General features: G+C 35.8%; 1 protein-coding gene across 3 annotated transcripts in view; it reads left to right on the forward strand.

Moving 5' to 3' along the window:
• Positions 1 to 22,227, forward strand: part of PIK3C3 (phosphatidylinositol 3-kinase catalytic subunit type 3) — an 81,616-nt gene that overhangs the window by 13,132 nt on the left and 46,257 nt on the right. For 2 of the 3 annotated variants that reach the window (XM_049795168.1, XM_049795170.1), the window contains 13 exons: positions 784 to 879; positions 6,880 to 6,951; positions 7,383 to 7,472; positions 8,063 to 8,167; positions 8,651 to 8,743; positions 9,396 to 9,581; positions 10,911 to 11,065; positions 12,347 to 12,434; positions 13,644 to 13,711; positions 16,815 to 16,920; positions 17,770 to 17,886; positions 19,490 to 19,621; positions 21,816 to 21,944. In XM_049795168.1, coding sequence (XP_049651125.1) covers positions 784 to 879; positions 6,880 to 6,951; positions 7,383 to 7,472; positions 8,063 to 8,167; positions 8,651 to 8,743; positions 9,396 to 9,581; positions 10,911 to 11,065; positions 12,347 to 12,434; positions 13,644 to 13,711; positions 16,815 to 16,920; positions 17,770 to 17,886; positions 19,490 to 19,621; positions 21,816 to 21,944 — 1,437 coding nt within the window. The remainder of the gene's footprint in view (positions 1 to 783; positions 880 to 6,879; positions 6,952 to 7,382; positions 7,473 to 8,062; positions 8,168 to 8,650; positions 8,744 to 9,395; positions 9,582 to 10,910; positions 11,066 to 12,346; positions 12,435 to 13,643; positions 13,712 to 16,814; positions 16,921 to 17,769; positions 17,887 to 19,489; positions 19,622 to 21,815; positions 21,945 to 22,227) is intronic. The other variant, XM_049795169.1, reaches the window with a different exon arrangement.

Raw genomic sequence — 22,227 nt, forward strand, 5'->3', positions numbered from 1 at the left:
TTATCCCACCCCTTTTTTTCCCCCTTCCCTTTCTGTAAAAATACAGAAAACTAAAAATTCCTGATTCCTAGAGCTGTGCAATTATGTTCAGAACCACTTTGCCTGTGCTGCGAAAGTAGTCCACTATTAATGCATAAAATGAACTTGAGTTGCTCATTATTAAAGGTGACACTTATTTTTTTATTAAAACTATGTTCCTGGTGGTGGCTATGTATAACTTCTTTCTTGTTTCCCACCTAGATTTTAAAATTCTAAGCACTTTTTCTAGGTAAAGCATTTCAGAAATGCATACATGAGCAAATCTTCCTCCGAAAGTGAATGAGCTGCAAATCTAATCTCATAGTCCATGTTTAATATCTGTCTTTCATGTTATTTAAAAAAGTGTCTTCTGGTTTTTTTACTCTGACATGCATAACTGTGTGTAATGATTTAAAAAAAAAAAAAAGCAAACACAAAAAATGCGGTTGTCGTCTGGTTATTCTTCACTGCCGTTTTTCAGACCTTCAGCCCACAGTTGCAAGCCACTGAAAACAATGTGATTTTTATCTGTTAAATGTGGGTGTTTATCATGAAGTAGGAATGTGAGCAAGTAAGAATATCAGGAAGAAGGTGATATGGTTTCAAGTAGTGCCATGAAATGATTAACTGAATAATTGCTACAACAACTGATAATCTAATTAATCAGTTACAGCACAAAGGAAGTAAGGTAATTGCTGTAGTGAGAATGCTGAAGATTGATGCACTTTAATGTATGATGCACATCTGTGGTTGTTCTCTTCTCAGAGGGAAAAACGAAGTTCTAATTTTATGTACCTGATGATTGAATTCCGTTGCGTCAAGTGTGATGATAAAGAATATGGAATAGTTTACTACGAAAAGGTATGTGCCTTGCAGGTTTTATGGTCTTCTTTAAAAAGCAACATATGCATCTAAAATGGATGGGGTTTTCTGCTGAGGTGAAATATTCTGCTGCAGGATAGTGGCAGACAGCTGTCAGTGGCAACTGTTTATGTACGTACAAATCAAGTAGTACAGATGCAACAAGATTGCAGAAGTCAATCATTTGTGTAATACAGTTCAAGATTACAGAATTTAATAAGTGTGAGTGATTAAAAACTTTTTGATTTGTGATTCCTTCAGTCCTCCAGTAGTACTTTTTCAGAGTAGCTGTCTGTAAAATTATGTCTTACATCAGGAAGAAATGTACCTGTATTGATTGGTAACTTAACTCTTACAAAGTTGTTAAAACTTTGCACAGGAGCTCTGCTGGTGAACATTTCATCTAAAATGAACAAATGTAAAAGTTCAGTCTTCCATGCTGAAAATGCTTTGGAAGTCATTTAAGTGAGAGACTTCTGGATTGGAATGTCTTGCATCTTTTCTTCCTGTTTACAAAACAGATCTCCAAAGCAGTGCCTTCAGTGTTTTGTATGAGTTCAAACATAATGGAAAAAAGGATTAACAGCGAGTTTAACAGTCATCAGTGTGGCACTGGAAGGCATTATCAGTACTTTTTCAGACCTCTGTATTGTGGAAAGACCTACTGAAATAGAAAAAGCAGTGTGTATCTAATCTGGTTTCCAAAAAAAATTGTCATTAATTGCCTCTTAAAATTTTCAGCATGTTTAGATTCATAAGAAGTCAGGAAGTAACTGAATAATACAGCTTTATGGGAAAGAGAAGGTACAAAAAGATACTGGAGTCCTGTTGAGATCAGAGGCATTAACTTTAAGGAACTTCTATTCTGAGAGCTTAAAAAAAATAATCTAACTCAGTATGCAAAATGCTAATACAATGGAAAACGGATTACAAGTATTTCTATGTATGTGACAACACTACCAGTTGATCTGGACAGAAGAAGTGTGATCTAACTTAAGATTCTTGAAGAAGGTATGAAAAATATGGTAATAAATTGCAAAAAGCAGGATTCCACAAAAAAAATCTGAGAAGGCATAGATCAGAATCTACCTCAGCTGTATGATCTGGTGCAAGTTAAAGCTTGTGAGTGTTTGAAAAAGAACTGTTTATATGCTATTAATGTAGCCCTTTGAATTAAGGTGTTATTGAATATCTGAAACTTTTAATAGTAGTCTTGGCACTAATTTTAATAGAGATGCCTCTATAAAAGAAGCTGTTACGATTGTTTTTCAAATTGCTGTAGTCGTAAAAAAAAAAAAAGTGGCTGTTTAAGAAATTCTCTAAGCCCTTTTAAGAGCTGTGTCTTGCAGACATGATATAGGCATAATGCATGCAGATGTCCACGCTCTATCCACATATCCCATATAGTGGTAGCTGCCTTTGTGATGCTTCTGGGGGAAATAGGAGTTCCACTTGGCACTTGGTGTCTCTTCCTGGACTCTGAGGCAGGGATGTGTTTTGGGGGAGGGAGTTTCCTGGGTTTTTTTGGTGTGTTTTTTTTTTTTTTGCTGTTTTGTTTGGTTTTGTCTTTGTGGTTGGTTTGGGGGAGGGGAGGTGTTGTTGGTTTGATTTTGGGGTTTGGGGGGGGGGGTGCGGGTTTGGTTTTTTTTCAGTGGTGGTATGGTGTGGGGGGGGTAATTTTGGTGAAACTGTGTCTTAGGCAGATGTCTTGCTTAGCTTTTTAGCATTTCTTTTTGCGGACTGTAGTTGACAATGAGACCTCTCCCCACCTTTCCAAGTCTTTTTCCCTTTAGAATAGCTTGTTTTATAGTGCTCCTATACACTTATCCTAGAAGCAGCTATTGTAGAGGACCTTACTATTACAAAACTACCTTGTGTTACAAATCAGAATGAAACCTACGATGTGTCAGATTCCTCCAATAAACTAAATAAAGTTACTTCTGTGGAAATCAAGGAAATACTTTTCTGGAGAGCATAATAGAGTATGATCAAAATATTGAAACATTTTACTAACCCATTAGCTTTTTTCATTAGAATGTGCTGCACTTTTTTTCACAGGTGCAAACTGATGAGCATGGCTACTGTGTGGCTCTGTGTCCTCTTGGCTCTTATATTTTTACAGTTCAGTGTGATGTTCCTAGAAATGATTTTTCTCCCTCACCTCCAGAAACCTACCATTATAGATGAATTACTCCCCATTTAAACGCACAGCTTTTTTTGTCGTCATTATGGTTTTACATATGTGCAAGGTGTAGGAAAGAAGATTAGGACTTGAAACATGCCTCTTGCTTTTAACAGATGTTTCTGAAACATATTAAAAGTGCATGGAACAAAATAACTATGAATTGGCTGCTCTTGTGGAAATAAAGTAATTGAATGTGTAATAGTACATATTAAAACTATAACTAAGTGCAGTTTGAGGGATTTGTTGTTATGAAGTAGCTTTTCAACAAGTTCTTGACCCTTTTCTGGCAGCAGTAGGAAATGGTACATAAATTAGTGCCTGTCTTCTCAGTTTTGTCATGCTTCCAATTACAGTGTACAGTATATGTATCCAGCATCACCAATCCAGTATATTGAGTCTAATGAAAGTAGGTTCTGGTGTCACCTGCCTGTGACCGATAGTCGAAGTGGAGATTACTTGTCACAGTTTTGTTGATAAATTTGTTTTCAAGTGTTTACGAAGAACTAGCCTGTTAAACAGTGGCTGATAGAATTTGAGATTCTTTGACTCAACATTCAATTACAATGAAGTGAAGTGGCAGTGGCTCTTTCCGTGTTCTCTGTTAAATTAATTTTAATACAGCATTCAAGACGTGAAGTATAGCAGTCTGCTAGTAATGAGAGGATTGCTTCTGATTCTTCATTTAGGCAAAAACTCAGTGTGACTTTCCAAGTGCAAATAACACCAGCATTTACCATTTATGTGGTTTTGTGCAGGTTTCAAGTGAAACCTTAGTTTGAATAAATTGATTGCACTGCTGCATCCAGTTCATTTGGGGAAAAAAAAAATAGTAGTCTTGATTATCAGAGCCTTTTTCATGGCTTGAAAGAAAGAAAAAGCAGTGTCTACAGTATTGGGTGTCTGTTTACTATTTGTGGGGGAGAAGTTGGATCCCATTGGTGTTACTTGAAATTATGTTTTGGCTAAAGAATAAGATAAATGGAACTTTCTTGTTTGTTGATGTTGTGAAACTAATTTTCAGGAAAGTGCAGAAGAATGTTGCTGCTTCAGAAAATTCTGCATGTTTTGTTGACTTCTTGAATGAACTCTAATATTTATATTAAAGTAACACACTGACCTTAACGTAGTGAAATATCTCTAAAGCTTTGTAACATAGTAGTTTAAGTTAATGCTGTTCAGTACTGATGTTGCTTTTGTTTCCCAGTGGCAAAATAGCACGTCATCTCAGGTTGTAGCTGTGCTATGAATGAATCTTTGGCAAAACTTGGTTTAATAGCAAGTTTTGGTTGAAGCTTAAAGCATTGTTCTAAAATGCAATGAAACACTGGGAATAGAATTTTCCTAGCCCTTGAGCGAAGTAACTAGAGCTTTTCAGCTTGGCTTTTCAGCATAATCTCACTGCACTTGAGAAGAGGCATTTAAAGAACAGTCATTACAATATTTCTTTTGAAACGCTAAAAAAAAAAGATGCCAGCAATCAGTTCAGAAATCATTCTTTTAATGCTAGTCTTGGAAAAAAATTCTGCAATCTTTGTTTTAGAGAGTATTATAAACATTTTGACATGAGGCACTGGAAGGCTTTGCACTTTTGTGCTTTTGTCATTCTCATCCTAGTAAGTTCTGAGTTGGTAATAGCTGTCATAGGCTTTTGATTGTGGGGTAGGTGCTCCATTTTTACCAGCCTAAAAGCTTTGTCAGACTTACGTTTTACAGCTATTTTATCTGAATGTTTTCATTGAGAGAAAAATGTAGTAGTATGGGTGTTATTACTAATCCCTAGAGAATCCACGTGGGGTATGGATGTTATAAATGCCTCTGTAAGAGTTTGAAGATTTATAAGTTGCTAGTGAATCCACTCCTGTGTCAAGTTTTTCCTACAGTGCTTTTATGTGAGGGGTCTAAACAGAGTGGAAACTTGTTTGTCAGTGGGGCATTGGTAATCCTTGGTTGTTTTATAAGGGTCAGTTCAGATTGCAGCCTTATGGTTTTGATTAGGAAGATAACCAATTAGTAGATAGAAATTGGTCTGTCATCTCTTGTCATCAGAAGTGTTTATTTTCAGAAGGATTTCTCCCCCTGCCCCCAACCAATTTCATTGTTTTTTTATGTAATATGGCTTTGTTAAACTAGTATAACATGATCTGAAAGCTCTGTCTGTTGAGATGGCAAAGGTTTTAGTCCAATGCTAGCGCTGATCTGTCAGTGTGGCTCTACTCGGTTCAGTCTACTGTTGTAGTGATGCAGTAGTATTTTTCTGATAATAGAAATACTTTGGAAATACAATTAATTATATACAATTAGGTTAAATCTAAGTTTGTTATTTAGGCAGTATGATTTTTAAAACAGAGGAACTGTAACCAAATGTACTCTTTGTCCTCTTCAGTGTTTGCATGTGTACTTTTTTAAAGACTACTGGGAAAAGCAATCCTGCTCGTATTCTGGCACCATCATCAGCCACAGCCAGATTGTATATGTATTTCCTTTAACTAGGAATGATGTGTGTGTAGTTACTGTCATTATTTTGGCAGTAAAATCATTACTTCAGAAAGGCATAAGACACTAATAAATGTAATAGAAATGTTTTCCTGAATGTGCATTTCAATAATAAGAGATCTTTTACTGTAGTCAGCAACACAAAATTTATGTGGCTGGAAAAAAATGTTTCTCTGCAAGGTTAATGGCAATTTTAACTCCTGTGTCTTGTTGGTGATGACTGATTCTTTTCTTCCCCTTGATACAAGCACCTCCCTTCTTTGAAAGTTACCTCTGAAAAGTATAAAAGCAAAACCATCCCAAGAGGCATATGTGATTGGAAAAGCAGGAGGGGGGGAAGAGGGTGGGGACAGAAGCAAACCTGAGCAAGTTATCTCAAAACTTACATTATTGAGGGAAATGTTGATATGTTGAAAAAACTTTATTCTGAGCTGAAATTTACTCCAAAATAAATGAGAACAAACTAAGTATAAATAGAGCATAGCACGTATTATGCTGGTGTTGTCTTGTTGCTTTTTCTGTTTTACTGTTTTCTACTGTGTGTTTTAAATGAAATGTTCTTCCGTAGATTGTGTCAATTGATGCTTAGTTACACTTCTAAGGTAAAAAAAACAACAAACTGAACTGCTGGGTGTCACTGAAAGAGGGAAATGGAGTTGCTGTTTTTGTCATGTGGTGGTAGGCTTTGTATTTTTTTGTTCCTTCTGCATGGTTGAAACAGGAAACTTTTAGCTTCTCCCTTCCCTTATTTATGCAGCAGCAGGTTAGACTGCCCTGAGGAAAACTAGCAGGCTCCTGTTGTACTGCTCTAGAGTAGCACGGCGAGAACTTCTAGAAGAGACTGTCACACTCCGTGTGGAACCTGTGATAGATGGGCACACATATATCTTCCTAAATTTGTCTGTGTTGAGCTGTTAGGAGATATTTTCTGCAACATGGTTGTTATTTCTAGGAAATTACTTGTTTTCAGCGGTGATACGGACCCTGATTTGGTTTTTCTTTGTGCTTCCAGAGGACATATGTAATGATAATGGAAAATTTCTCCACTTACCTGTGTGCCAGCATGGTAATGAGTTGCCAAGCTGTGTCTCATCAAATGAACTTTCATCTGTCTTGCCACCTTGTTTATCATCTGGCAAAAACTAACAAGAAAAAGAATCTATTTCTTATTTTCTGTTTTTCCCTTTATAACTTTCAAAAGTCAGCAAGGTGCAGCTGCGTCATTTTTTTCACTGTAGTATAATTCACAATACATTAATATGACATGTTTTTTTCCCTAAAACTTGAGATGTTTAATATGCCTTTAACTTTTTGTCATTCAGGATGGTGATGAGTCATCTCCAATTTTAACAAGTTCTGAAATTGTGAAGATTCCAGATCCCCAGATGTCTATGGTGAGCATGCTCCGTGTAACACAATCCGTATTATAGTGTTTTTGTTGAAGTTTCCGTAGTTGGAGATGAAAGCTTGCCTCTATTGCTGTCTTCAATATTTAAAAATTCCAGTCGAAAGATATATCTGACCAGTTGAGAAATATTAGTGGGTTTGACTTTTTTTTTTTTATTTGCTGCTGCTGCTAGATTAAAATGCAAGAAGTGGTTTAATACTTACATTCATCTCCTCCTTTCCATACCTAGTGTGCTTGCTTCTGAGGTGTAGGAAAGCAGAGAAGGGGGATTGCTGGCAAAAGAGGTCAGAGGGTGGGAATATAAGGTAAGAGGGAGATGAAGAAATGAAATGTAGAGGATGGTGCAGTAACTCTTGGTCACTTCGTCTGTTAAAATATTTTCTCCCTACACTCTCTTGTATGTTGTCTTTCATGTAGACAGTGCCTAAGTACAGTTCTAGAAAAGATTTCCATTATTGTGGATGCCAATTCAGTGGGACTGGTATTGGCAGCTTTGGGAACCTTAATGTAAGTGGGCTTCTACTGGCAACACTGTTTGAGCACTGTGTAATCTAACACTGCAAGAGCAAGTCTGACAACGCTGAAAACTGCCTTGGCTGCTGAAATCTCATTGACACTGTGGCTCCTATTGTGGCTCCTACTGTTGCTAACATGGTATTAACAGTGGGAAAACTTTTTGAGATGTTTTTCTTGCATACAAAGCTTTATACTGCAAACATCATCCTAAAAACATTTATAAAGTGTCTAGCACGTTGTGAGTGCTGTCTAAATCACGGACATGTCGACTGAAACGCTTACATTTTGCAGCAATTCACCAAAAGGCAAGATAGGGTTTGTAAATTATGTCAAGTAGAAAACCAAAACAAAACCTCAAAGTCCCTAACAACCCTCCACATATTATTGAAGGAGGTTCTTCTAAAACAACAGCAACAACAGCAACAAAAAAATCCAGAAGGTGCTGTAGTTTTAGATGTGAATTTTAATTGCTTTGCATTATTCAAGATACTGGTGAGTCTTTCCTAGATGGTTTCATTTCAGTAGTAATTTTCTCTGGGGTTTTAAGTATTTATAAATACTGACTTACCCTCTGCGTTTAGGAGAACTTAGTAGAAAGCAAACATCACAAGCTTGCTCGAAGTTTAAGAAGTGGACCTTCTGATCATGATCTGAAGCCTAATGCAGCTACGAGAGATCAGCTTAATGTAAGTCAGTCATATGATGGCTAAATTCAATTTTATTAGGTAGGTTGGTATTAATATATGGTGACAATTTAAGGAAAATACAGTTAATTTCAGTTTATAGAAAGTGATTAATGAAGAAATGTTAAGTGTTTCTTACAACTGCTTAGTTAGATGGGTCTAACTCAGGAGGAGAAGGTACTTGCTCATTTTTCTGTAAAACAGTTTTGGGATGATAAGAATGTATATTGTGCACATATCGGGTAGGTGTTAATGGTGGTCTTAAAGTAACTGTGTATGTTTGCCTACACTGCCAGTTCAACCACATAACTGAAGAGCATCACCATCATAGCATGAGAACTTTGTGTTGTTGGAAAGATTTTTTTGTTTGTTTCTAGCTATTTTCATGTGTTGTCAGTGTTGTGCTTTGTCACAGTGTAGTCTGTTAACTTGTTAGTTATGCCTGTTCATGTTTTTAAACTCACTTTCTGACTATGTATCTAATAGATCATAGTGAGTTACCCACCGACAAAGCAGCTAACATACGAGGAACAGGATCTAGTTTGGAAATTCAGATATTACCTTACTAATCAGGAGAAGGTAAGTTGAATGATTTGAGAAGACTTATTAACGCAAGAGGTGCTTCGTCTGGCACTTGTTCTACAATGTCCTGACCTTGCAGAGATACAGACCTTCAGTGTCTTAGAAGCTATTCAAGATTATTTTTTCTTCAATGTTACTGATGTAAAAATTAGTGACTTTAATTTTTCCTCTTAAATCATGTGAACTGGCTATTACTGCAGCAGTCTGTCTTCAAACACTTTGTCAGCTTAAAATACCAGTGTTGCCAATTTTGTCTGCAGCAAATAAAAATTATTAGAGAGTAGCTTCTTCATCCCTTTTAGACAAGGGTTAGCATTACCAGAATAAGTAGCAGCACACCAAAAGCCCGAAGTAAATTAAAGAACTAAATAATCCCTCAGCAGTGGCATTTTTAATGTAGTGGTAATGGTGGTAGAGCAGTAACCATTGACTTTACATTTTACTTAGAAGATGACTCAGCTGCAGTTTTTGGGGACATACTAAAACATTTCAGTGTTGTATTGTCACTTATATCAGTAAGTTTTCCCAGGTCTGCACTTATTTACATAAGTCTGAATCTAGTTCTACCTTAACGCGAAACATTAATTTCTGAAATAATTTGTTCAGCCTGGCTTTTCACTGATGAATTGTCCAATGTCTTTCTATTTAGGCCTTGACAAAATTCTTAAAATGTGTCAACTGGGACCTACCACAGGAGGCAAAGCAAGCACTGGAGCTACTGGGAAAGTGGAAGCCCATGGATGTGGAAGACTCTCTAGAACTTCTGTCATCACACTTCACCAACCCAACGGTTCGGCGCTATGCGGTCGCCCGGCTTCAGCAGGCTGATGATGAGGTATTCATTGGTCTGTGGACACGTGAAAGTCAGGTGGTCTCAGGATTTTTAGTCTCATTGAGTACTTGAAATGTTTGCTACTTTTTAAGGAAAGAATAGTGATGGAAAACAAAAAAAAAAAAAAAAAGAAATTCACTGTGATGCTATTTATTGTAAGCTCTCTATGGAGCAAAGTCTTCACATTATTAATTGGCACTCGTTGATAATTGTCTTAGTGTGAGCAGCCAGTGATAGCTGGTTTTGTGAAACAAGGTGAAACCACCATATGTTCTCCTCAGAAGCCAGTGACAAATTTTGAATGTTAACCTGCATAGAAGTGCTTTGAACTTAAATAGTCTACTAAAAGATTTCCAACAAATCCTCCTGCTAAATTGAAGCAGTATTTCATCGTACTCTTCTGCTAAAGAAAGTGAGTAGAAAAGCATCTGTGGAAATAAGGTGTTTCTAATTGTATACTGATTAGAATATGATGAGCTGTGATTTGTGAGTAGAGCCCACTTAATAGATGCTAATCTGTTAATTTTTAATTATTTATGTATTTAATTTTCTTTTGACAGAAAAAAAAAATACTTTGAATGTATTACCATAACTCCTGAATCCTTGGCAATCAATAGAGTTTAAAATAGGGAGCATAAATGTATCAAATTTTTGCAGGCCTAGTTCAATAGCTAAGGTCATACTGCTTTGACTTGAAAAATGTACCTTTTATGAAACATTTAAAGGCAACTATACAGAGCAAGTTGAATAGCAGAGGGAAAAAATTCATTATAAACAGCAAGTCATTAAAATTCTATACTTCAGTCTAAAATAGATCAGATATGTGGGGTTTTTTGGATCCCCAGCTATACAAGAGAGTGGGGAAAAAAAAAAAAAAAAAAAAAAAAAGAAAAAAAGAAGAAAAATGATAGTGCATAAGAGAGGAGAGAATCTGAATTCCTGGTACCATGGTCCAAATTTTATGCTTGAATTTTTTTCTTGGAGCCACAAACTGAAAGGTTTATTTTGTGGATGCTGGAAGCAAGTAGGACAGCTTAACTAAGGATAACTTTGAAGTAGTAATTGCCCTTAAGTATTTACTTAATTAGGACTTACTACCTTTCAGTAACAAAGCATTAGTAGTGTGATAATTCAGTATCTTTTGCGAGTCAAACTTCATCCTACACCATTTTTTCTATTGTATATTGCTTGCTAGGGAGACCCCAATTTCCATTTCTGTGTAGGCCACTAAATGCAGACTAAGTTCTCTATAAAATAGAATTTTGAAAACATGGAGGCCTAGTCAGCTTTTTCTGACCCCCTCAATTCACTTTAATTTTTTTCCTCCATGAGGATTTGCTGATGTACCTGCTACAGTTAGTCCAGGCATTGAAATATGAAAACTTTGATGACATAAAGAATGGACTGGAACCTAGCAAGAGGGACAGTCAAGGTTCAATGTCAGAAAGCATGACAACATCTGGAACTAATGGTGCAGAAATAGACAGGTAAGAAACTTAGATTTCCAGTAGAAAAGCAGAAACATGTAACACTGTGAGCCCTCAAATTCTTTCTCCTTTTTAGGGACTATTGCATATTCAACTTCCTATTTTATAATCTGAAGCGGTAACATTAAAAAAAAAAATAAAAAAAATCTGACCCCTGAGCTTTCACAGAATGTATTTCCTGACTACAGATAGTTTACAGAGCAAACATTCTTAATCTTGAAGTTATGGCCTTTGACCTTACTGCACGAAAGGAAGACAACTTCTGGAGAGCAGGAAAAACACTGGCATTGCTTCCTTCTGTCCTTGCAAAAATTAGGATGTCTTCAATGAAGCTATATGAGGCTCCACTTCCCACTTTTCCCCCTTGCATCAAAGAATATGGATCTAAAAGTCCGATCAGTCTGAAACAGAAATTTCTTCCTGCTCCTGCAGAAGAAGGTGTAGGGAGAGTCCTGTGAATATAAAGGAGCTGGGGGAGCACGGGTTTTTATTCTTGCAGGAACCCAAAAGAAAGGCTGAAATATCTAATTAATATAGTATTAAGCAAGGTGCAAACAAACTTGGTTAACTGAAGTCTCCTGTGAATATTTAATACAGATTTCCAGGATTTTTAGTCTTAAGCGTCAATGTCTAATCCCTTGTATCATTAGGATATACTTTTCGTATTACAAGTATACTGCTTTTCATTGATCTTGCTGCTAAGCTGTAGAGTGGGTATCCTGGGATGTATGGTGTGTTTTGAGGCTGCAGTGATGCTTAGATGTTAGTAGAGCTGTTTGATTGCTTCCTTTCAGGTAAATTTGCTGTGTGATAATTTTGCCTTACAAGCATTGGGTTTGTCTACTCTGTTATGTGTAATTGCATTCCAGAGACGAGTGCTTGCAGGTGTTGTGTATTAGCAATTTCATCTTAAGAACATTTAAAAAAAGCTCATCCTGAAAATGCGGATTTGCTAAATTCCCATCTATGTCTGCTTATTTTTTTTATGGAAGATGAAACAAAATGCTAAGTTTCATGTAAGTGAGTGTCCTTCAGAGCCATAAACTGTGTAGCTAACCAGGGACAGATTTTTGCCGTTTTCAGGAACTGCAGCTGTCAAAGATGCTGTTCATGCAGTTTGTTCTGAAACAGGGTTGAGATACTATCTTCAGAGTTACTTCTCGTCCAATTTTCTGAATTTATTATGCTGTGAAAGTGAAATGCATTGCTATTTCCATGCATGCCCCCTGCTCCCCAAGCAAGAAATTCGAATCATGCCAATTACATGCTTTCCTTATGTAGTTCCCAGATCATGAGTCCTATTCCACCTGTTTCCTCACCACCTCTTACTTCTAAGACAAAGGAGCTTGCAGACAGTGAAAATCTTGATGTAAGTCAAACGCTTTACCTTGGTTTTGATACTTTTTTAGTGACCTGTCACTGATTTTAGTTTTTGTTTGTGAATATTTGTATCTTTCTACTGTATCTTGCTGAATACTTAGAGTGCTCAACGAATATAAATGTAAACTAAATGCTAGGAAAATAGCAATAGCTTAACTGATATTTTTTTTTTACAGGCGTTTATTTATGTACATGGTCACACTATCCAAAATTGGGGGACTGGGCACTGAATTCTTCATAAAATTAAAGTACTCTCCTTTAAAGGAGAAAATTACTGCAAAGACTATCACGTGCTGATTAGATACTGACAACTGCATGTGTCTGAGGTGTTTTAAAGCAGTTTTTTTAAATGGAAAACAGTTATCCAAATGTTTTAATCTCTGCAATCTGTTCTTCCTGTAGCCATATTCTTTGGCATGGGTGTCATCTTTTTTGCACTTAAATGAGACGCTGTATTGATTTACATCTGCCAAGGATTATACTCAATTTATACCACAAGTAGAAGAGTAATAAGAATGGGACTGGAGGGAGGGAGAGATAGAAGGTAAAGATGGTTTGAAGGAGTCTGATTTTAATGTAATGTGCAGTTAATTGGTCTTTGAACTAAAGATCCATTTTCTGTTGCAAATCTTCCTTTTTGAGTCTCATTACTGCATAGAAAATATGCCTCAAATTGAGCATATCAGTAAAGTTACACATATTTCTTGTTAGTTGGAATATTAAACCTTGAAAAAGCAGCTAAATGCTGTGTATCCTCTACAGATTTTTTTCTTTATGTTAAAATGTAGAACGTCTTGAAGATTTTCACATCTTCTGGATGCAAAACAGGGTAGCAAATCCCTTTCAGGGTTGAATCTTACATCAATGGATAATTGCATAGGAAGAAAGTGTAATAAACTGTAAATAGAAACTTTACATTAAAGATTTATTGTTGGAGAACATATGTACTTCTGACATGTTGGTAAATATATTACTGTAATAGCAGACCTTTTCTTACTTGTAGTGTTGTTGCAGGATTTGGATTAATATTAAAACTAATACGATTTACATGTTAGGTTGGATTGGATTCAGATTTTAGAAGGAAATGTATCTCTCAAAATGCCCTGCAGTTATTTGGGGTTTTTCCTTAACTTCATGTGTCTCTCAGGTGCTTAGACTTCTTTACAACTTAATTTTGCTTTTCTTAAATCCCTTCCAGCAAGACCTTTGCACTTTCTTGATATCACGAGCATGCAAAAATTCCACGTTGGCAAACTACTTGTACTGGTATGTTAGAAACTATTTATTCATACTGTATCAATGTCTAATTGAAACCACAGCTATAATACCCAGAAGGATGCACAGCAAAAGATAACCTGTCTTGAGAACTTGAGAGTCTCAGTTTCTCTCAGGATGAAGTAGTAGATTTAAAACAACATGCATTTGAACAGAATAATTTGTAAAAGGAGGGCAGTGGTGGTTTTTAGGGCATTAAGTACAGTGTTCCCCGCCCTCCCCCCCCCCCCCCAAAAAAAAAAACCAACAAAAAAAAAAAAAAAAAACAAAAAAAACCCCTAATTGTAGTTTATAAGTTGTAATTCAAATTGTTTATGGTGGTGGGGTGGAGTTAAAGTTCCTCTTCTGCTCTGCTTTTCTGTTTGGTTTGCGTTTATAGTTTTTGACAGTGTTGGCTAGAATACTGAAGTTATGCACTTTAGTATTAATCAAGAGTATACTTTAGGAAGGTTCATAAAGCACTAATTCTTTTGTGCTAATCTAATTTTTTTAGATTCCATTTGTGGGTATATTATAAGCACAAACAAAATGTCATTGTAGATGCACGCTTTCCTAAGGGGAACTTTAGTTGTGAACAGTTCATTTAGATAGTGGAGAGGTACGATTACTTAGCTAAGGATCTTGTCTCACTTCAGTGGTTTAAGAATTAAATTAGATGCCTAAACCAGTCATCTGCATGCCTTCTGAGTAAGCATTTGCTGGTAGGAATTATCTCATTTGAAGGAAGCTGAGATGAATAGAGCTGTACTCTGTGAAGGTGTGTGTGTATGTGTATATATTAATGTACATACATATGCGCATATACACAACACATACAGCTATTCACTTGTATATACGCATGTATTTTAAAATAGAGAGCGTAGATGCCTTTTACATGGCTAAACTTAAATCAAATGACTTGCATTTTTATCTTTTGTAGATGTATCTAATAATTAAAAATACTAAGACCCATGATCATATGTTAATGTGCTATGAATATTAACCACAGATAAGTCATGAATTGGGAACAGTGTGATATGTGATGCAAACCTACCAAACTGTTCTTATAAAATTCTTCGAAGAATCCTAACCTATGCTAAGAATGATTCCATTTGTCTTTTTAAGTTTTATTATTTCATTGCTTTTTCAGTAGCCTGAATTTAAGATATTTAAGTGCATCACTTAACTACAGTTCCTGTTGTAGTGGCCAAAGATAATGTTTGGCTTCAGAATAAAGTGCTATCAAATTTAAATTATTAAAATAATTGCAGGCTGAATTGATGTGGGTAGAAGCCAAATGCTTGACTTAATCAAATATTCTTCATTAAGATCACTGTTAGTAGATTAGCTTATTTCTACCCCATGGATAGAAACTGTGCACTTAAATTTTGGCAACATCTCATTCTACAGAAAGTTCAAATGTCCAGAACTCTGAAGTTTTTGTCTTATGACTTTATTAAAAAAAAAAAAAAAGACAAATCACAAACAACAACAACAACAAAAAAAAACAAAAAACAAACCAACCACCAACCCAAAACCCAAAAAACCCCAGTCAATTTATTCTTTGTTTTCTTTCCAGACATCTCAATTTCTCAGTGACAAAATACAAATGTTGCAGCCACTGTTTCAGCTGACGTAGCCATAAATCCTCTTGGCTGCTGATCAATTGCTTGTTTCAACTATCCAGACACAGCATGCACCTAAAATAATCAATGGAAAAAGTACAGTAACCCTTGAAAATCAAACCTCTGCTCAGTCACTTGTCACTGTAAAGCTATCCTATCCTCATACTTTAACAGCAGCTACAGAAGTCAGCTATTGCTTTTTTCTGTCTCTTCTTCGGACATATGAGACACCTATCAGAGTATGAAGCATTACTCTTGCTCCTTGTCTCAAGATAGCTTTGAGAAACTGTCTAGGGCTTTTTAACAAATGAAGATGAAAATGACATGTTTCACTTCATTACTTCCTGTTTTCCTTTAAGTTTTGGTGCACAGACTTTTTAAATTTGGACTTATTTTTATGCACATATTGCTGCAATCTAATTTTGTCATTTTAGTGAGGGAATGTTGTAGAGCAATTTATTACCAAAGTCCTAGAAGTAATCTTTAGTTACAGATTTCATTGAGATAATACTCATGGAATGAGTTACATATGCCTTATTTTAATGTATATAATACATTGTGTATCTACAAATAAGACTAGTCAAATCTGATCAGCTGTAAATGACAGTCCTCTAATTTGTCCCCTAATTGTTCAGTTGCAAAGAGATTCTGAAAAAGTGCATAAGGAAGGGTTATATAGCTGCCAGAGTAAAGTCCAGATGTGTTTGTTGAGTGTGTAGAGTTGCTTTTGAATTCAAATTCAGTGTTTTAAAATCAACTGACTTCCTAATTTTTTCCTTTTTTTAACAGTGGGATTATATTTTTTTTTACTGGGTGGTGCTAGGAGATAGATTGATCAACGGAAAGAATAACTTCTGTGCATAGCTACTTCTTGATTGTAAGTGCTGTGAACAGAAAGATGCACAAAAGCATTCCAAACAACTGCTTAACATATAAATTTTCAGTATAACTGTCCCAAGTTGTACTGTTTAAATCTTGTACCTGAATCCTAATTTTAGAAATGAAAACTTATTTTGGAATGTAGACTTTGCAGAGCTGCTTCAGGACTAACACCATCTCTTCCACCATTGCTGATGGTAAAATAGGGAACAGGCAGGGTGAGATTCTTCTTGGTTTTGCAGGTATGTTTGAATAGCAAGTTTGCAGCCACTACATTGTGTAGAGGGTAGTAGCACAGTGGAATGCCTGCTCCTCCCATGTGTACTGCTTGGTTGGAGTGTTCATGTGATTTGGACTTCTGACTTGTTCTGTTTGAGTGATGCCGCTTCATTGCAAGTGAAAGACCTCAGAAACTTTGATAGGCTCTCCTGATCCAAGTGGGAATTTGTGACTCTGCAATTTTGAAGAGTTCACCTGTTGGTTGAAATAGCAATCTCATTCAAAGGTTGACTTTATTTTTAGTTCCAGGCCTATAATACAGGGCTACTGTATTTCACTCAAATTGTGTAGCACCAGAGTACAGCATAACTTGGGTTGTTTTTATGCTGCAGGTATGTAATAGTGGAGTGTGAAGACCAAGACACTCAGCAGAGGGACCCAAAGACTCATGAAATGTACTTGAATGTGATGAGAAGATTTAGTCAGGCTTTGCTGAAGGTAATGCCTCTGCGTAAGGAAATACATAGTGGTTTGGGATAGTAATTCTTTAAAAAGACATAGGTGTCTAGGAGGACGACAGTTTTTTATGTCATAGGTATTGAAATTTTAAAAAAAGCTTCAGCTTTTGCTTGAATTTTGAATTTGTGGTAAACCAAAGAAACTACTGAAAAAGAAAAGAACAAGTATTGGGAACTCTTTCCTCTGTTTTATTGCTTATTCCTGTTAGTAACCTGCTGGGCCTAAAATCCTTTCTTGTATAATCAGTCTACTTTATTTACTATTTCTTTATTGGAAGCATTTGTCCTTGCAGTGTAAATTGAGACAAGACACCTATCTTTTGAATTCACAATGTTGTTCTGTGTATCAGCAGCAGAGGGTGCTGGAGCAGTGGGGAAAAAAAGCAAAAACAAAAATAAAAACTTTTGTGAATTGCAAGCTATAACTTACAGCAGATGTGCAGCCTTTCCTGATTTTCACGTATCTCACACTTCATACTAAAATTCTGATTTTAGGCATGTTGCTTAAATCTGACTCTTATACTTCATAAGAATATTCCATGTGCTTATCCTTACTAACTTATTTTGGCTGTGTGAATAGGTTTGTCATGCATGACTGTTCACCACTGAAATTGTTGATGCAAATTGAAGTGCACTGCTGGTCAGATAATTGATTGCCAGCTACAGTGATTCTGATTGTGTTTTACAGAACATACCTTTCGAATTGACAGGAAATTGATCATTATTCATTTACCTCTTAAAAGCCCAAAGGTCTAAGAATAGAGGAATAATTTCTAGATAAAATAATTACAGAACAAAGAACTAATTTTGTTTCTTTTAATTCATTTAGGGTGATAAGTCTGTCAGAGTTATGCGTTCATTGTTGGCAGCCCAGCAGACATTTGTAGATCGGCTGGTTCATGTAATGAAAGCAGTGCAGCGTGAAAGTGGGAATCGTAAGAAAAAGGTAACTAAAGGATTGAAAAAATTATCTCTGGCTAGAATTTGATAATAGGAATGTTGGCTCTTAACTAAAAATTGTTAGCACTGAGATTTTTAACAGATGTCCATCTGTCCTGTAATAACTTTAGGTAACTTGCAACAAACTTTGGAGAGGTTTAGATAAGTCAAAGTTCCAAAGTGTTCTGAAAGTTTGTAGATGCAAAACAGAAGAGGCCCTTTAGAAAAATCTTGGGATACTTTGGCTAAAGGAAGATAGGGGAATAATTGAGTAGTTGAAGATATAAGAGTGAACAAGTTGTGGGGGATGTGGGAGGGTAGCAGAGGTTATTATGGTGTGAGAATTATGCCAGGATAGATAATGAAATTTGACTAGCAGCAATGTTTAATTTGTTCCAAGAGCCACAAAACTATTCTTTTATAAGGAACTTTGCCTTCTGTTGCATCTTTTGGAAAGGGATTTCTATCATAGGTGCATTTTAAGAAGATTTGTCGTCCTTAGTTAAAATATTTTAAGTGAACTTGACGGGTGTGTATGTGGAGGAAGCAGGAAGGCCAGAGGGATTTCTATTCATGTTTGGTTTTTGATTTTGATTTTTTTTTCTTCTGGCACACATCAGTATTTTTAAACATGTATTTTTCAGTGTAATGATTTTTGTCACCCTTCTTTAAATCTGTGGGGTATATTTCTGCAGGAAAATGAAGCACAAGTATTGCATCATTGTTATGAAATTTTGTGAATATTCTGTGTATCAGTAATAAAGGTGTAATCACTAAAAGAGGAGGAGTGTTTTTCAATTCGTAAGAATCTATTTCTTGCTTGTGCAATACATTGGTAGCATTCTGTCATATAGTCTTTTATAACTGCTGGGATATTTCTGTAAAACTAAGAAACAAATTGCTTTGGTTTTTCAATTAAAATCTAGCTAGCAGCAGTTAAACCACTAAAAGTATTCCTAAAAGTAGTGGGCTACTTTGCTGTGTGTTTTTGCCTGTTATATTCAGTAAGGGAAAAGGCTAGAGACTTTTATGTATTCAACCTTTATTATGTAGGGCACCAAGTGTAAAGTACTTGAAAATTGACTGGTATTGTGTTCCTGGTAACTACAGTTGTAGGAATGTAGAGCAAGCCCTGAAATCAGATCTGTGCGAGCTGTTTGCAATTTGGTTCACTGATGGTAGGGGATCTCCTTGAGTTCAGGGATTTAAATGGTCAGAGCTAAAGACTTGAATCCAGTTTCTGAAACAGAGCTAACGTTTGATACTGGTATGGAAAACAAATCATCCTGCTACTTGTACAGGTAATTTAGAAATAAATTTAAGTCTGTTGTATCTGGCACTTAAAATTGCTTGACTATACTCAGACTAGATGGAGTATTTGCTTCCTTATACACATTACTGCAAGTGAGGAATTTTTATTTCACTGGATTTTAAGAGTGAAACCTTGATTCTTTGGAAGAGTAAATAATTTAATAAATTGGCTATTTATTAATAATACATCCATTGTTAAAAGGCTGTTTAACTGTTTAACACATACCTACTATGTGTGTTATGGTTGTGGGGTTTTTAGCTTTTTTTAAAACAAGTTTTCATTTCTTTTATTCTTTTAGAATGAGAGGCTTCAGGCATTGTTAGCAGATAATGAAAAGATGAATTTGGCAGATATGGAACTTATTCCACTTCCTCTGGAACCTCAGGTGAAAATTAAAGGGATAATCCCTGAAAAAGCCACACTCTTCAAGGTAAATAAGATATTCTGAATAGCTGAAATACAAACAAATCTTATGAGCACTAAGCTTAGAAACATCGGTTTTAAAGATTTAAAGGGGCTGACATAGTCGAGGCAAGATGTAACTGTAACATGCTCTTAAAGTGGTTAAACAACTCTATTTTCTTTGTGAAACTCTTTTTTTCAAGTTAATGTGCAAACTTTAAAGCAGCTTTTGTAAGAATGATACAGTTTATAAAGTTTATGAAGTCCCCAAGCTCAAGGCGTGCTTCCTACTTCAGAATTTCTCTGAACTTTAGTTAGATGGTATCCAATAGGAATACCATGTGTGATCAGAATCATACAAATCAAGTGGGCTGACTGGTAGATCCTATATCCCTATGGTTGATAAGTCCTTAAACCAATCTGTAACAGTTGCTTGTGATCATATGGCCATCCCTTAATCTAGTTAATAAACAGTTGAAAGGCCTGGGGTTATTTTCCTTCCTATACTACTTGGAATGTAAGTTATTACCTGTGTCCGGTGATGTAGAACCTCTTTATAAATTTACTTTCAACTCATATAGGTGACTGTGATCTAATTTTAAGATGACCAAAATGTGCTTTATGAGTCAGGCCTATGTCCAGGAGGCATTCTCTGCCAGTTAAAAAATGTACAAGCTGCTGTGACAACCAATATTAATCAATCATCTCTACTAGCTCATAATTTTATTATGCCCAGTATTTTCAAACTTTGGTGACTGTGATATAATTTGTGTTTACTTAATATCAGAGATGAACATTTTTGCATAGTTTTTTACCAAACCATCTCTTGGTTTCCCAACTTTGGCTTGCTTCTTTATATACCAGTTAGTCTCTTTGAAGAGTACGCTTCTTCAATTGCATGTTCTTGCACCCCAGGTTGGAGGCAGCATTGGAAAGATGTTGTCATGAAAACAAGATTTTGCAAACTTGGGTCAACTTTTAGCATGAATATGTTGTAAGGGTTGGGGGAAGACTGTCGACAAAAATACTGCTGGAACAGCAACTAAATATTTCTTATCAAGAGTAATAGCTTAGCTTGATCAGGACAAACTCAAGTCAGATAGTCTTCTACATATTGGTCTACTGTAGCAATGTAGAAAAGTTAGGACCAAAAATCTGAGAGATAACTTCTTTCAAAATCGGAGATGGTTTTGATTCACCTGATTTTGAAAGGTTACAGATTTCCATTTAATCTCTCATTCTGTACTGTTGGATAAATGACTAATTTTTGGTGCTCTTGGACATCACATAGTAGCTTTTGTAGGACTATTTAAAGAATAATTTTTCCTTTATTTATCGAACTTAATAATTTTGAAACATTCATTGCGTGTGAAAATCTAATGTAAGTGCTCTAATATTAAACTCTGCATCTTGAATATTTTTTTGGTTTTGTTTTTGAGGGAAGTGACTTGGTCAGTTGCAATAGATGAAATAATTCATGTAGGTAATTGATTCCCTTCAACCCATTTTATGCAGAGAAATTGCAAACAATTAAATTGGCTTTCTCAAACAACAAAGTAAAAAGGCATTTTTGCTTTTACTAAATAGATTAAGGAAGCAATTAATTGTTTAAGATGTCTTGCCCCTAGCATTTCTTTGATGTTTATCCTATAATTGTGTCTCTTTTTGATCTGGTCAGTTTAAATTTGTTTTGTTGTGACCTTTTGCATAATGCTTCTGTGTTGATTGGAATTATGCATACAAACAAAACTTGAATACTTCTGTCCTTTCTCTTCTGCTGCTGGAGGGGGGATGTGGCAAGGGAATGTATCCTTCACACTCCTTGCTAAAAAAGGAGGAAAGCCTTAAGGGGGTTTTGTTTTTTTGTGGTTTTGTGTTTTTTAAAACATGCCTAGATCACTCTTTTGGTAACTAGAAATGGTATGTTCTAAATGTTTAGTCCTAAACAATGAGTAACTGCTTTTAGAAGCTTTAGAATTGCTTCTTTTCTATCAAATTGGAGGAATAGCAAAAGAGCTCTGGTACTCACTGCCACACTGTTGGTATTCAAATGGGACTATTCTAAACCTTTTTGTAACTGAATTCGATACTTGACTCTGATGACCTGATACTTGCTTAATTCACTTATCTACAGTGCAGTAAACAAAGAGTTATATTTTAGAACTCTACTGTAGCAACATTTTAATATGAACCAGTTTAGTAGAACAAGTTTCCTTTTCCAGAGTGCCTTAATGCCTGCTCAGTTATTCTTCAAGACAGAAGACGGAGGCAAATACCCTGTAATTTTTAAGCATGGTGATGATTTACGTCAAGATCAACTTATTCTTCAGATTATTTCACTCATGGATAAGGTGAGCAATATTAATTCACATCCTTGCCCTTCTCTGTTCTTGATTTTCCTTGTCGAGAGCGGACTGTTAAAACCTGTTAATGCAGTTTATGTTGCTAATACATTCCAGGGTTCTCAGATCTTAGGTGGCTTTTTTCTTTTCTTTATAGACATGCAATGATCCTGTGTAGATTTTAAAAAAAAAAAAAAGTCAAACAGGCTTTCACTCATTACTAATTTAAATGAAGAACAGTGGAGATCAATGTCCAATACACATTGGTTTTAGAAGTAGAAGCTGCCTTTCT

Source organism: Accipiter gentilis, chromosome Z (assembly GCF_929443795.1).
Source record: "Accipiter gentilis chromosome Z, bAccGen1.1, whole genome shotgun sequence".
Classification (NCBI taxonomy): domain Eukaryota; kingdom Metazoa; phylum Chordata; class Aves; order Accipitriformes; family Accipitridae; genus Astur; species Astur gentilis.